General features: G+C 45.6%; 1 protein-coding gene across 4 annotated transcripts in view; it reads right to left on the bottom strand.

The window, feature by feature from the left end:
• Positions 1-14,922, bottom strand: part of Arsg (arylsulfatase G) — a 155,589-nt gene that overhangs the window by 89,170 nt on the left and 51,497 nt on the right. For all 4 annotated transcript variants that reach the window (XM_029568409.1, XM_017800646.2, XM_029568410.1 and 1 more), the window contains exon 2: positions 8,412-9,127. In XM_029568409.1, the coding sequence (XP_029424269.1) occupies positions 8,412-8,629 (218 nt within the window). In that variant the 5' untranslated portion in view covers positions 8,630-9,127. The remainder of the gene's footprint in view (positions 1-8,411; positions 9,128-14,922) is intronic.

Below are 14,922 nucleotides of genomic sequence, written 5' to 3'. Positions count from 1 at the left end.
GCAGAAGACCTGGGTTCGAATCCCAGCATCCACATGGCAGCTAACAACTGTCCATAACTCCAGTTCCAGGGGATCCAACAGCCTCTTCTGTCCTCCGCAGGCACTGCATGACACAGGTGCACTTACCTACATGCAGGCAATACACGCATACACATAAAATAAAAATAATAAATAAAAAATGTTTTTAAGAAAGATGACTCAGTAGGTAAGAGCACTTGCCTCTAAGCTTGATGACCTGAGTTCAACTCCTAGAACTCACATAGCGGCAGGAGAGAATCACTTCCTAAAGCTTGTCCTCTGACCTTCACACATACATGCTGTTGCACGCACATGTACACACACACAGACACACACACACACAGATAAAAAATCTTTAATTCACATATGAAAGCCCAGGGGACTTTGGGAGGTAATTAGATTTAGATTAGGTCCAGGGTAAAAGTCCCATGATGATAATGAGTCCCCCTATTAAAAGAGGGGAAGAGCTGGAGATGCAGCTCAGTGGTCCAACACTTGCCTAGCATGTGCAAAGCCATAGGTTTTACCCCCAGCACTGCAAAAGAAAAAGGAGACAGACTATAGCACCTCTCTCACTGTGCCACATGAGAACGTAGCAAGAAGACAGCCATCTATAAGCCAGGACAGTACCCTGCACCAGAACCCAACCAGGCTGGCACCCTGCTCTTAGATTCCAGGCTCCACAGCAGTGAGAAATGCTTGTCCACACCACCCACTGCCTGCATTTGGTTCAGCAGCCTGAATTAAAACACGTGGGCAGAGTCAGAAAAACCTTGCTTGAATGTTATCCCAGCCTGCCCGTTTCTAACTTCTACCCTGAGTGTGGTCTACCCTTGTATACATTAATATTGCCTTGGGAAGCACAACAGTATTTATGTCCAGCAAGATGTGGCTTTGAGTTCCTTTGTACACTGTGGATACTAAACAGAAGGAGCTTTAAGTTGCAACTCTAGCCCCTCCCACCCCCCAAACTCTCAGTGGTGTGAGGCTGTGGCAGCAATATCTTCTGAAGGAACAAAGCTTAAAAAGAAAAGCTCAGGTGGTTTGATGGGGTGGGGGGGGCATGTTGGCCCATTTTTTTCACACAATCACTTAAGCTGATGATTTTAAGGCTCAATTTTTTTTTTTTTTTGACCCACAGTGAGCTAAAGTTCATAGCTTAACTCTCAGAAACAATCTTCATTTCCTTTATTTCTAGGTCTTTGGAAAGGCTGGCCATTACCCATCTACCCGCTCCCCCTAAAATACACAGCTTTAAGAAAAAGCTGACATGCTACCCTCTGACCCCATCCTTCCTGGCTACCGTGTCCATTTGGTGGGGACTAATTAATAAGCACTAGCATGGCCTTGTTATTGGAAAGCTTTTTTTTGCCTTTCCCCAACTCTGTCTGGGCAGGCTCAGGCCAGTTCACCAACAGGGGTCCTCATTAAAGTCTGAAAATATATTGTAAAGTGAAGCTAGAAACGAGAGGCCAGACGTTACAGCAGGCTGCTAACAAGAAAATCAGCACAAATTAAGACACAGCTAGACAGAAACCAAAGCAAGTCGCTGTTGCATAAATTATGTGTATTAGAACCAGGGAACAGGAGCCCTGGAAAAGCTACTGCATGTGCCAGAGAGACATCACACTACAGAGTTAAGCATGTCCAGTCTTAATTTACAAAGAAGTGAAAATAGATGACAAGGCTCTCTGTGACATCGCTCTAAATTGCTGTGTGGCTGGAATAAAAACTACCCTTGCTCCATTCATAATTTAAAAGCTTAGGGGGCGGAAATGGGGTTTTTAAATCATTTGTTGTGGCCTTTGTGTCAAGGGACAGGGTGGGCAGGTACTAACTGAGAGATGACTTAGTGAAAAGGACTGCCAGCTCAGCTCGGCCTCCACATCACCTTCTCTTAAATGGGAAGATGGCTGGGTCTTTCCTGGGAAGGCTGTTAGATGAAATCACTAGGACAAAAGACAGTCCTCCAATGGACTACAAGCACATGTAGGTGCAGGTAGTGAACTTGGTAGGTTTCATTGTTCATTCATCGATTCGTGGTCTAACTTCTTTAAAAAAAAAAAGGTTCCCGAAGTCAGGCATGGTGGTGCACACCTTTAATCCCAGCACTTGGGAGGCATAGGCAGGCAGAATCTCTATGAGATCAAGGCCAGCCTGGTCTACATAATAAGTTCCAGGCTAGCTGTGGCTACAGGGAGACCCTGTCTCAAAAAAGGGATTCCTGGAGCTGAGCTGGGTGTTGTCCTTGGCAAATCCCCCCTTCCAGTTTCCCATTCTCACAGAGGGGTGTATGCACCTCACGTACAGGACATACACAACATATATGTCACTAAGACTCACAGGGACAGCTCAGCACCTCCTGGCCTGACACCTCTCCTCCTTGCCGTCTGTGCTACCATTTGGGGGTCATCCCAAGTATGCTGGGAATATTCCATCTTTTCTACCTGCAGCTCCTTTCCCTTCCTTCATCCAGCCAGTTTAGACTCATCTTTCAGGTTTCAGTACAGGACATACACAACATATATGTCACTAAGACTCACAGGGACAGCTCAGCACCTCCTGGCCTGACACCTCTCCTCCTTGCCGTCTGTGCTACCATTTGGGGGTCATCCCAAGTATGCTGGGAATATTCCATCTTTTCTACCTGCAGCTCCTTTCCCTTCCTTCATCCAGCCAGTTTAGACTCATCTTTCAGGTTTCCTGGGGCCTGTGATGGTTAACCTTGATAGCCACTTTGCTGGGATTTTGAATGGCCATAGAAACAAATCTCTAGGCTTATCTGTGAGGGATTTTCTAGATAGGTTAATTGAGGTGGGAATGTGAGTGGTACTAGGGCATGGGCAGGAGTCCCAGACTGAATGAAAAGGAGAAAGTGAGCCGAACACCAATCATCATCTCCCTCTGCTTCCTGACTGCAGATGCAATGTGACCAGCTGCCTCACGCTCCTGCCACAAAATAAACTCTTCCTTCCTCACGTGGTTTATAACAACGAGAAAAGTAACTAACACAGGGCCATAACAGACGGCCTCCCCTGGGTTCGCTTTGCAGCAAAGCCTTTCTCTTCCTGGAGTCTCAGTGTCACTCTGAGTTTGAAATCCAGAAGGTAAGAGGTCCAACACCCAGCCTTCCTCCTTTCCGAAGAGGACCAAGGTCTGTTCTCCAAGTGGCTGAGTCACTTCCATCCAGCTCATGCTAAAAGGGCCAAGGGGAAGGAGAAAAGGCCGAGGTTTCTGGCTTGACCAAACACTAGCCTGCATTTTAAAGGTGCTTGTCTTGTTTCATTTGCTATTGGGATTCTATAGTCTCTCCAGGGCAGATCTGACCTCATGACTCTTAGTTGAGATTCACGGTTGAATGACTGTACTTGAGAGTCCTAGAGAGGAACTAATAATAACCATCGGATGGGCTACCTTGAACTTGCACTTGGTTAAGCAGGCTGACACCAAGGCCTCACTGGTTAATATTTCAGCTCCCCCCCACTTTTTTTTCCTCCTGAAATTAATTACCATCTAGGTCACTGTGTTTCTGCATGTCCCCATCTATTAAGCAGAGCCAAGAGGTAAAGGCCTGCGTGTACTCCTTGTTATCTTCATCTTGTCCCAGTTGAACTGTGGGTATGGCATGACTTTTATGTCCATTTGACCTATTTACCCAAGCGCAGAGATGGAGAGCTGCCAGTCCCGCAATGCTGACAGCTTACAGAGAGACTAGAAACTACCAAAGCAAACAGCTCAGAGTCAATGGCAAAGGTCAGAGGAAAATGAGGATCTCTCCCAGTGAGGGACCTTCCATCTCTGCATCTGAGGGATTACCTGGTGGGGGAGGCCTTTCTCTTCCTGACACCAGTCTTATTCAGAATGTGTCCACAGTGTGCAACAGACAGCAAGACCTCACCAGTCCTCTGAAGGGTCAGTGCCACCCCGACTGACACCCTCCTTTAGGTCACTATAGAAACCCAAAAGCATCATTGACAGGAGAGAGAGAGAGAGAGAGAGAGAGAGAGAGAGAGAGAGAGAGAGAGAGAGAGCCAAGATGTAACAGGACAGATGAATTCTTGTAGTCAATAAATTCTGAGGACAGAAAAACCAGGTGTTTGGCTGAATTGACAGCTCAATTCATTACTCACTGAGGCCCTTTTTAGAAACAGTTCTCAAGTCCCTAGGAGCCTCTGACCTTTGAGTAGTGACTATTGATCTTTGATGGCTGGCTAAGCTGCTGCCCAGAACGCCTAGTGACAGCAGCATTGGCTTGATGCAGAACTAAACTGGGGGCAGGGAAGAGGGAGGAAGTGAAAGCAAGGTGCAGAGTGAACAAACTGCCAACTGGCAAAAGCGTGGCCACCGCAGGCTCTCAGAGGCCTGACAGCAATTCATCTGAGAGGGCAGTATGTGGGCTGGGCTGGCTGCAGCCACCACTCTCACAGTCACTGGGCATTCTCTTTCTCTCCTGTCAGACACTTGTGTGTGGGCTGAGGAGATCGCTCACTTGGTAAAATGTCTGCTTTCCCCAGAATCCACAGTTTTTAAAGAAGAATAGAAGGCAGGCATGGTGTTGCACGCTTGAAATCGCAGTGCTGGAGTTAGTGGAAAGGGGTAGATCCCCAGGGCTTGCGAGCTAGTCAGCCTAGCCTATTCGGTGAGCTCTAGGTCAATGAGAGACCATTTCTCCAAAAGAGAAAAAAAGACCAGAGAGATGGCTCTGTGGGTAAAGATGTTTGCCACCAAGCCTAACCACCTGACTTTGATCCCCAGGACCCAAATGGTGGAAGGAGAGAACTGACTCTTTACAAGTTGTCCTCTGACCTCCACCTGCACACCTTAACATGCAGGAAGTTTCCCCTCATGTATAAAAATAAAAAATGGAAACTCAGACAGAACTTGAGTGAAACCTGGAGTTGTCCTCTGACCTCCACACCCGTGCATGTACGCATGCACACACACACATGCACACACACACACACACACACACACACACACACACACAGATGTGAACCTGCACCTGTATATACACAAACACACAAAAAAGAGTTCATGTCTGAAAGTCAGGGTTCTCCACCAGCAGTAAGTGGGCAGCCAGGGAGCTAACTTTGGATGTGGTCCCACAGGAAGTTTGACATTCCTGTAAACAAAGCACAAAATAAAAAGCCACCAACCTCAGGTCAGAGGGCCGTCCACCTGGCCACTGTCACAGGCTCTGACGCAGAGAATCTAGGAGACCTCCCCGGAACCAAGCTTGCACCCGGCCCCTTCTGCTCTGAGTGATGTGCCAACGGGGCAGCTGAGGAGGGAAATGAGTAGGCCTACTTCCCAGATCTCAGCTTAGATAGCGATCCTGGTGCTTCCTCTAGAATCCACTGTGCTCTCAGAGTAAAAGCTCTTAAACATTTGGCATGCCAGGTATTTGGGACAATCTGTCTGGATTGTCTCCCCAGAAAAAAAAAATTCAACATGGGGGCTGGAGAGGTGGCTCAGCGGTTGAGGGCATTGACAGCTCATACAGAGGATTTGGGTTCGAATCTCAGTACCCACATAGCAGCTAACAACTGTCCGTAACTCCAGTTCCAAAGAATCCAACACCCTCTTCTGACGTCCATGGGCATTGCACAACATGGGTGCACTTCCACATGTGCAGGCAATACACACATAAAAAATAATAAAATATTTTTTTAAAAATTAACATGCAAAATTGGAGATGACATTTCAGACCATTTGAGCTCCTACCCACACACCTAATTTTCTGAGACAAGGTCTTACTTTGTGGCCTAGGCTAGCCTCAAACTGGAGAGCCTCCTGCCTCAGTTTCCAGTGTGCTGGGTTCACAGGTGAGCCATGATGCCCAGCTCTAAAGTTTGTTTATTGATAAACAGATATTAATTGCTCATTATGTGGGAGAAGACAAGTCACTTTTCTTCCTAAAGCCCAGAGCTAGAAGAGACCCGTGTTGAATTTTCTGGTGTTGATGTAACAAAATACAACTGGGTGTCTTGAAACAACAGTGCAGAAAGCAGAAAGTTTGAAATGAAGGTGCCCGCAGGGGTGGTACTTCTGGAAGCTGAGGGAGAATCTATTCTCTCTCTTCAATAAGCTTCTTGAGCCTGCCAGTGGTCCTTGGTGGAGACGCATCTCTCTGATCTGTGTCTCTGTCTTGGCCTTACCTTTTTTGTATGCGTCTCTGTGTCCTTTTTTGTTGCTGTTGTGTTTTGGTTTTGGTTTTAGTTTTGAAATATTTTATTTACTATTTTTATGTTATATGTATGAGTGTATTGCCCGCATGTATGTTAGTGTACCTGTGTCGTGCAATGCCTGAGGTCAGAAGAGGGCATTGGATACCCTGGAACTAGAGTTACAAACGGTTGTTAGCCACCATGTGGGTGCTGGGATTTGAATCTGGGACCTCTGCAAGAGCAGCCAGTGCTCTTAACTGCTGAGCCATCTCTCCAGCCCCATGTTTAGGTTTATGAGACAGGGTCTATGTACCCAAGACTGGCCTCAAACACTTGACTCTCCTGCTTCAGACTCACAAGAGCTAGGATTGCAAGTATGACCATCATGCCCAGCCGCTGCTGCTACTAATAACACTGCTGCTGCTCCTCTTCCTCCTCTTCTTCCTCCTCCTTTTCTTTCTTTTTTTCTTTTTGAGACAGGTATATATGTAGCCCTGGCTGGCCTGGAACTGGCTATGTAGGCAAGGCTAGCTTTTAACTCCCAAGAGTGAGTTCTCCTCCAATGTACTGGGATTAAAGTCACATACTAGCACATGTGGCCCCTCTTCTTCTTATAAGGACACGAGTTATTGGATTTAGCTTCTACCCTAAACTCACTGTGTTATCATCAAGATCCTCAACTAATCTCATTTGTGAAGGCTCTGAGGTTGTGGGTGGACATGAATTTGGGAAGGGGGGATGCTGTTTAACACCATGCATGTGGTCAGGTGAAGAATCACCATGCAAAGCTGCAAGAGCAGGGCAGTATGTGGGCTGGAATCCAAACCAAGACTGTGGTTCGGTGGTGAGCAGCAACCCAAAAAGCAGGAAGTGGACAGTGCGCACAGGAAGTTTACCACACAGGTGAGTGAGATGAGGCCTACAAAGGGAGGAGACAACTAAAATCTGGAAGATGGTGCTGCACAGGAGAAAAACAGTTTGTGGGATGTTTTATGGAGTTTGGGTTTTATCCTTGGAGCCAAAAAAAAAAAAATGCCTCTGAAGGATTGGAGGCAGTGGAATGTTCCAGAAAATCATCTTGGCTATGGTGAAGATGACAGCTGGAGGAGGTGAGACCAGAAGTTGGGATCCCTCTCCAGGGTGCCTGCCTCAACGGAAAAGCTGCAAGTTCTGGGATGCACGTGGTTGAAACCCTGTGACGATGTCCCCATGTGTTGTCCTAGGGCAACTGGCTGGAGCCATTCCCACTGAGCCAAATGCAGGCATTTTACACAATGCAGACAGGACCCATGCTGGCCAACCATGGCCCTGCTGGCCAACTGGATCAACACTGGCCCAAGAGAAAATCCAAAGGAGTCTGCAAGCTCTGACAGTTGTTGTTCGTCTAAGTGGGGGAAAGAGCTAGCTAGGTATCTGAGAAAAACTGCAATGGCTATCCTATCAAGTCCTATTAACACTTTGTCAGATGTATACCCTCTCCCTTTTGTGGCCCTCAGACTTGTATGCCTTAAACACTAGTTGTCTCTGCTTGTTCTTCACAAGCTGTCTCCTCCCTTGAGCACCAGGCAAGGGTTCCACATCTTCTCCTGTGGACTCCAGAAACTCCCAATGTAAGCACAGGTGTGACTCAATCTTTTTTTCCTTTTAACTTGTCTCCCATCTCAGAAAATAACTGGGGACAAAAATTTTTGTCTTGTTCACCTCTGAATTCTTAGCTCCCAACACACATACATCTTATGAAATGGATGGATGGATGGATAGGTGGATGGATGGATGGATGATGGATGAATATGGATGACTGGAGGGCAGATGGATGGATAGATAGATGGAAGGATGGTGGATTGGTGAGTAGATGGACAGTTGGATAGATGGGATAGGATAGATGGATTGCTGAATGGATGGACAAATGAGTAGATAGATGGATGGATGAATGGATGGAGATGATAGATTAAATAGACAGATAGATGATAGATGATAGATAGATAGATAGATAGATAGATAGATAGATAGATTAATAAGCAGATATACAGATGGATGGATGATAGATAATGTATGGGTAGATGGATTTCTCCTGATGCTGCACTAGCTTCAAATTAAATAAGTCAATAAAGTATTAGAATCAACATGGACCCATCAGTTGCTCTTCAAACTTCTTTTCACTGCCTCTACCCCAACAAGAACTGGAATGAGACAGTCAACAGAATGCTTGGTATCTTCAAGACTCACCTCATTCCTTCAGAAGCCATCTTATCAAGATTGAGGGTGTCCTTTGTTTCTGCCCAGTTTGCTCCCAGGTCACCCCATCCCATGTCATCAGCCAAAATGATCACGATATTTGGTTTCCGTATTCTTGTTTTCTCACTGATAGAAAAGTCCACAAGAGGGTAGAAAAATCCAGAGAAAGTCACTCCGACCACTAAAACCTTCAGAAAAAGCCAGCCCATGATGGTATAGGGAAGACAGTCAGCCGTCACCAGACGTCCTACCAAGAGTTTCCTCTCTATTCACCTTCAGCGCAGAAAGTCACCAGGGAGCGTGCTACAGTTTGCAAGAGTATGCCGGTGACAGCAGTGATGATGGGTGGCTACAGAGGGGCTACAGCAATGAGGTCCCCATCTGGAATCCTAAGAGACTCGGGAAACTCACCACTCCTAACGTGGCTTGGTCCTCTGATGATGTCTCTCACTGCAGTTTAACAAGATGATTGGCTGGGTGCAAAAATCGGACATCAGTGCAATGACCACCTGTTGGTCACTCAGCAAGTGATCCTCTGCACTCGGGAATATTAGGACCACAGCACAAGTTTTACATCTACTTGGGACTCCATCTGGTGACTGTGGGATCAGTTCTCACATCTGCAGAACACCTGGATGTTCTAGAAACTGCAGTCAGCCCTGAATGAGTTTCTGAGTTCCAGATGGTTGAGGTTTCGGTAAGGTTTCCTGAAAGAACAAAAATCGACAAGAAAACAGAGTTAAAACTGCCAGGGCAGCTGTGCTTTACTTGGTAGCTTAGGAAATAATCACTTTTCCACTAAAGCAGATGTTTTCCTTCTTATTTGAATGTTTAACTAGTTCATCAGTTCCTTCCACCTGAAAAATAGCAATAAGAATAATGTTTGCAATGGATCCTATAGTAACGGGGTTGGAGGTAACATTAGAGATGACTTCTCTCAATCCATGCACACAGATTAGGGCATTGAGGCCTAGCATCCTGGGTGGGGTGAGGAACAGCCCATAACTATGCTAAACCCCTGTGCTTTCCCACTCCCACCACAAGTGATCAAACTCACCGAGAATTTGAAGAAAAGATAAGACCCTTCCACCAAGACACAATTCTTTGTAACAGTCATACTATAATCTGGTGTTTCCATATAAAATTCTTGATAGAAATTAATTTAGGGGGTTGGGGATATAGTTCAGTTGGTAGAGTTCTTGTTAGCATGCACAAAATCCAGGGTTCAATACCTGGCACCTCATAAATCAGGTGTGGTGGTGTATGACTATAATACCAGCACCTGGAAGGTGAAGATCGGAGGAGCAGAAGTTCAAGTCAACCTCAGATGGTTACAAAAGCCAATTTGAAGTCAGTTTGGGACACATGAGACACTGTCTTAAAGCAAACAAACAACCTCCCCCTTTTTCAACCTCAGAGAAAAGGGAATTGTGAAAATAAAACTAATAATAGAATCTAGGTGAAGGATGTACGGCTGCTCTGTAAAATGCCTTCAGTTTTGCTGTATGTGTATAACTTTCATAATTAATACTAGGAAAAATGTTCCTAAGAATTAATGGAAATATGTCCCTGTACATTCTAATCATATCATTTTTAGTAAGAAAATCTGGGGCTGGGGGTTGTAGCTCAATCGTGGTATATTCATCTAGCATGTACAAAACTCTGGTTCCATCTCTATCACACACACACACACACACACACACACACACACACACACACACACACACCTAAAGGCAAGCTTAACCAATAGGTATCAGATGTGCATATGAATTAGCTGGAACTTTATGTTTATTAAAAAGCAGGCTCAGAGCTTAGGATATAGCTCGGTTTGTAGAATGCCTGATTCCAAGCATCCCATAAACCAGGTATGGTGGTGTACATATTCAAATCCAAATTCAAGGTCATCCTCCAAATTCTAAGTCATCCTCCACTAAATAACCAGTTCAAGACCAGCCTAGACTATAAGAGATTCTGCCTCCAAACAACAACAAAACAAACAAACAAAACCCCTCAACACTGAAAAAACAATGCCTTTCAACGGGTAAGGCTGGAGGCCTGGGATATGTATTTTTCTTTATTATGTTTTTTTTTTCCATTTTTCATTTGTCTCATGTAGTTCAGGTTGGCCTCAAACTCAATAGATAGCAAAGGATGACCTTGCTCCTCCTGCTTCTACCTCCCAAGTACTGAGATTCAGGTGTGAGCCATCACATCTGGCTTTGGAAGATTTATTTTGAACAAGCTCCCAGGTGAGATCTACAATGCTCATCCTTGGTTCACTCCTGGAATAGCAAGATGCCAGAGAATAATAATATCAAAACTCGGAGATGCGAGAAAAAGGAAACTGAATAGCCAAACTCGAGATGACTCAGTTCCAGTGGACAGACACGAAAGCAATAATAGATCAGACTAAGTTTCGAAAGACAGGGCTAGACTTTCAGCGGCAGGGTGTAAATAGAGCTGAGAATAAAATCACATCAACCCTGGTTTACTTCAAAGTCCTAAATTTGCAAAGGTTAGAAAGGCGACACCGAGCTGAAATTCTACAGCAAATAAAAGTCTCGGCTGAGCATCCACCCACAGAAGTGACCATGAAGAACCAATTTGTAATATATAAAGATGCTATAGGGCTGGGGCTATAGCACATGCTGTTTCTGTTTTATTATTTTTTTAATTATGTGTCTCTCTGTGTGCGTATTGCCATGGCACATTTGTGTGGAAGTCAGGGAACAAGCTGCAGAAGTCAGTTCTCTCCTTCCATCATATGGGTCCCAGGGATTGGGCTCAGGTCATCTGGCTTAGAGGCAAGTTCCTTTACCTGCTGAGCCATCTTACCACCCCATCACATGCTATTTCCAGTTGTGTATTCCTACCAGCTAACACAGCATCAGCCTCAGTGGATGGGAGTGATTGGAGTGATAAATTATAGAAGAGCTCGATAAAAACAAGTAGTTGGGCAGATTTGTCCTTAAGCAAAATAAAAGGAAGTCTAAGAAAACGGCATTGGCCATCTGGAGGCTCATGAACCAATTGTTCAGAAATGGAAGACCTTCCACTTTCCAAAAGGAGAGTTACTGCAAACTCGATTAGATTCAAGTGGTATTTGTTGATCTTGAAGCCCCAAAGACTTCTCTCTTTCTGGAAGATTCGTGCACAAGGAAGGTACTTAACAAATACTTGTTCACCTACTGCTTAATTCCCAGCCTCCTTCTACTGGTTTCTGACCATGAGCAACAGGCACAGGAGGATTTTCTTCTTAAAGCTGCTTAGCTTAGAGCCCTAAAGCAGCCTCATTCCTGGTCAATAATCCATTTCTTAATGACCCAACGTACAAGAATTCTGAGGGAAATAATTCACTTAATAAAGAAGCTAAAATTAAAGTAGGACGATAACTGGATTGTCTTCCTTTTCAGTTCCGTGGTAAGACATTCTTTTGAGGTTTTTTTCAAAGGGAACCATTAACAGTGCACTTAAAAGTTTCATAAAATGGAAATAAGTTAATTTAGTCAGCACCCTACTGCATTACCCTTCACAGCCATGTCCAGGGGGACATTTAAGCCCTTCCTGTTTGTTTATTTATTTACTTTTTTAACTGAAGGGAAAAGACCTTCAAAGAGTGGACTCTAGGCCAGATTTTAAGATTCACGCTGAGACCTTGAGTTTCATTGCTCTAAAGAAAGTGGCTCCACTTGCTGCCCTGGGACTTTTTATCTGATGTTGTTTTTCCAACTTTTTCCTTATGACTCTCCCTCAGAATGGAGGGTTGGGAGGATAGCTCAATTGGTAAAGCACTTAAGACAGCTCAGTCCGTAGTGTTCGCTAGGCAAGCATGAGGACCTGAGTTCAATCCCAGGACCCACATAAAAGACCAGCATGGTGGGGCACACTTACAATCTTAGTGGTGACAGGCAGATCCTTGGGGATCACTGGCCAGCCAGTCTAGCCAAATTGGCAAGTGCCAGGCCAGTGAAAGACCCTGTCTCATAAAACAAGGTAGATAGTGCCTGAGGAAAGACAGTGGAGATTGACCTCTGGTCTTGACACACACATGCACCCACAGATACATACACATAACAAAGACGTACACAAAAAAAAAGGAGAGCAGGCACAGGCAAGGAGCTCTCCACCCAGCAATGGAAGGGAAAGGGGAATCTTCACTCCTTCTTTCAAACTGCAGTGGAAGGTACCTGGCCACTTACCTCAACACACCCATAAGGATGGCCCCATCACTGCATAGCTGATTATAAGAGATCCCTGCTGAGCTGGTATCAACACTCCTTGGACCTCTATTCTCATAGCAAACTTCAGCTGCCAATCAACTTTACCAACAATTCCCATTCTCTCCAACTCCCACTTTGTTTGTTATGGTTCTAGAGATTGAACCCAGGACCCTCATGCGTGCTAAGCAAGTGCTATTTTGCTGATCTATACCTTGAGACCTAGTATAAAGCAGGGCTCCTAGGTATGCTAAAAGTTGGCCTCCCAGGCAGAGAAGTGACCCCGCAGGCAGGCTGTCAGCCAGCAGGCATGGGATGAGGCAACCTGAAGATCTGCTGAGCAGTGTCTGCATAACCCAGTGCTGGAAGTCCACACCATCACCTGACCCTGGCTCCCCACAGACCTCCCAGTGGCCAAGCATCCTCCTAGAGAACCTTCAAAACAGCTGAAATAACAAGGAGATCGGACGGACCTTTCTGGCACCGGGCTTGGTGGGTTTTCCAGAGACAAAGTCTTCTGATGAGCTGAAGCCAAAGGAGACAAAGGAAAAAGGAGGACGAAGTGTCTAATTGCGGAGTCCTGTGATTTTACCATGCAAATCGGAGCCTGGTCTCTGCATTGGCTTAGGGTCAGGAGTCACATGGGGACTGTCAGGAGGGGCCATCAGCTGCCCACATGTGGTCTGGGATGGTTCTCCCAGGCATTCAGTCATTGGCCCATGACATGTGTACTAGCCCTTTAATCTAGGCACTGTGCACACAAGCCATGAACAAAAGAGAGAAAATTCCTTCCCCTACTGCCACTTTCTTTCTAGAGGAATGGAGAACAAAACACGTAAAATGTGAGTGCCAGTGAGAAAAAACAGAGCAGAAAGGGGTCAGATGTGTGAAATGGACAGGTGCACAGTTAAAGAGGGGTTCAGGGCACTCGCATCCAGTAAGCGATACCTGTCTAAGGATCTGTAGGAGGTAAGGGAATAAGCGACGTGGGAAGGGTAGTGCAGGCAGAGTAACCAGCACAGGTCAAGGTCCGGCAGCCAAGGCGCCACCACAGAAGTGGTAAAGAAGTCAGAGAGCACCTCAAAGGGGAAGGCAGAGGGAGGCCAGCAAGGGAACAAGATCTGAGTGACACTAACAGAATCCCTGGGGTTGCCATGTTGAGAACACAGAAATGTACTTCCAACACTTCAGATAAAGGAAGAAACTGAGGTGTGAGGAAGCCTAGGTGAGCTCAGGTGAGAGCGCAGGGCTGAGGTAGGCAGAAGCCCCTAGACTGCAATACTTAAGGAGGTAGCACCCTGTCAGATGACACTCTGCATTCCCAGGGCCTAGGTGGTTAGTGCCTCCTTAAATTTTGCTTTATCCTAGTCCAGGTCTAGATGTGGTAGAAAACCAGTTACCACCAGAGCCAGGCCAAGAGGTTATTTAATATTTTAATATCTACAGAGAATGAATATTCTCATGGTCACTTTCTTTGCCCCTAGACACCATGCCAGTAAGGAGCTGACAACTTAGAAAGATTCCATTTTCAGAGTATGAGTGCTGTAGGGAAGGCAACTATTACTCAACCAGGGACACAAAGAACTGTTTTGAATTTTGTTTCTTCTTCTTTGAGAAAGGATCTCAGTAGGTAGCCCAGGCTGGTCTCAAATTTGTGATCCTCCTGCCTCAGCCTCCAGAGCACTGGAATTACAGGCTCCAACCCACTACTCTTGATTCAAAGAACACCTGTGGTGGTTGATCTGTGAACTTGACTGGATTTAAATCACCATGGAAACATACTTCTGAGTATGTCTATGAGCTGTTTTTAGAGAGGTTTAAGAGAAGAGGGAAGTCCACTGTAGATGTGCGGAGCACCATCCCATGGGGTTGGGGCCATGGACCGAATAAAAGGAGAAAATGAGCTGAGCATCAGCCTTGCTCTCTGACTGTAGCCTTCCACTCTGGCCACCATGCCTTCCCCACCATGATGGACTTCAGTATCTCTTCCCAGACTTGTCTAATCTGTGACTCAAGGGCCACATGTGCCCCAGGATAGCTATGAACGTAGCCCAACACAAAATCATAAATTTACTTAATATACTAAGAGATTTTTAAAAATTGAACTGTTTTGTTGTAATGTCAATGCCCGGTTCTCCTCCAGCAGGAGCTTTGCAGATGACAACATCCTGTCTTGATGTGGAAAAGGTCGAACATGCCCGTAGGTAGGTAAGCCACAATAAATCCTTCCTTCCTTCCTTCCTTCCTTCCTTCCTTCCTTCCTTCCTTCCTTCCTTCCTTCCTTC

The sequence above is a fragment of the Nannospalax galili genome, unplaced genomic scaffold (assembly GCF_000622305.1).
Source record: "Nannospalax galili isolate Female #2095 unplaced genomic scaffold, S.galili_v1.0 scaffold781, whole genome shotgun sequence".
In the NCBI taxonomy this organism is placed as follows: Eukaryota; Metazoa; Chordata; class Mammalia; order Rodentia; family Spalacidae; genus Nannospalax; species Nannospalax galili.
This window is presented reverse-complemented; position numbering and strand designations above follow the sequence as displayed.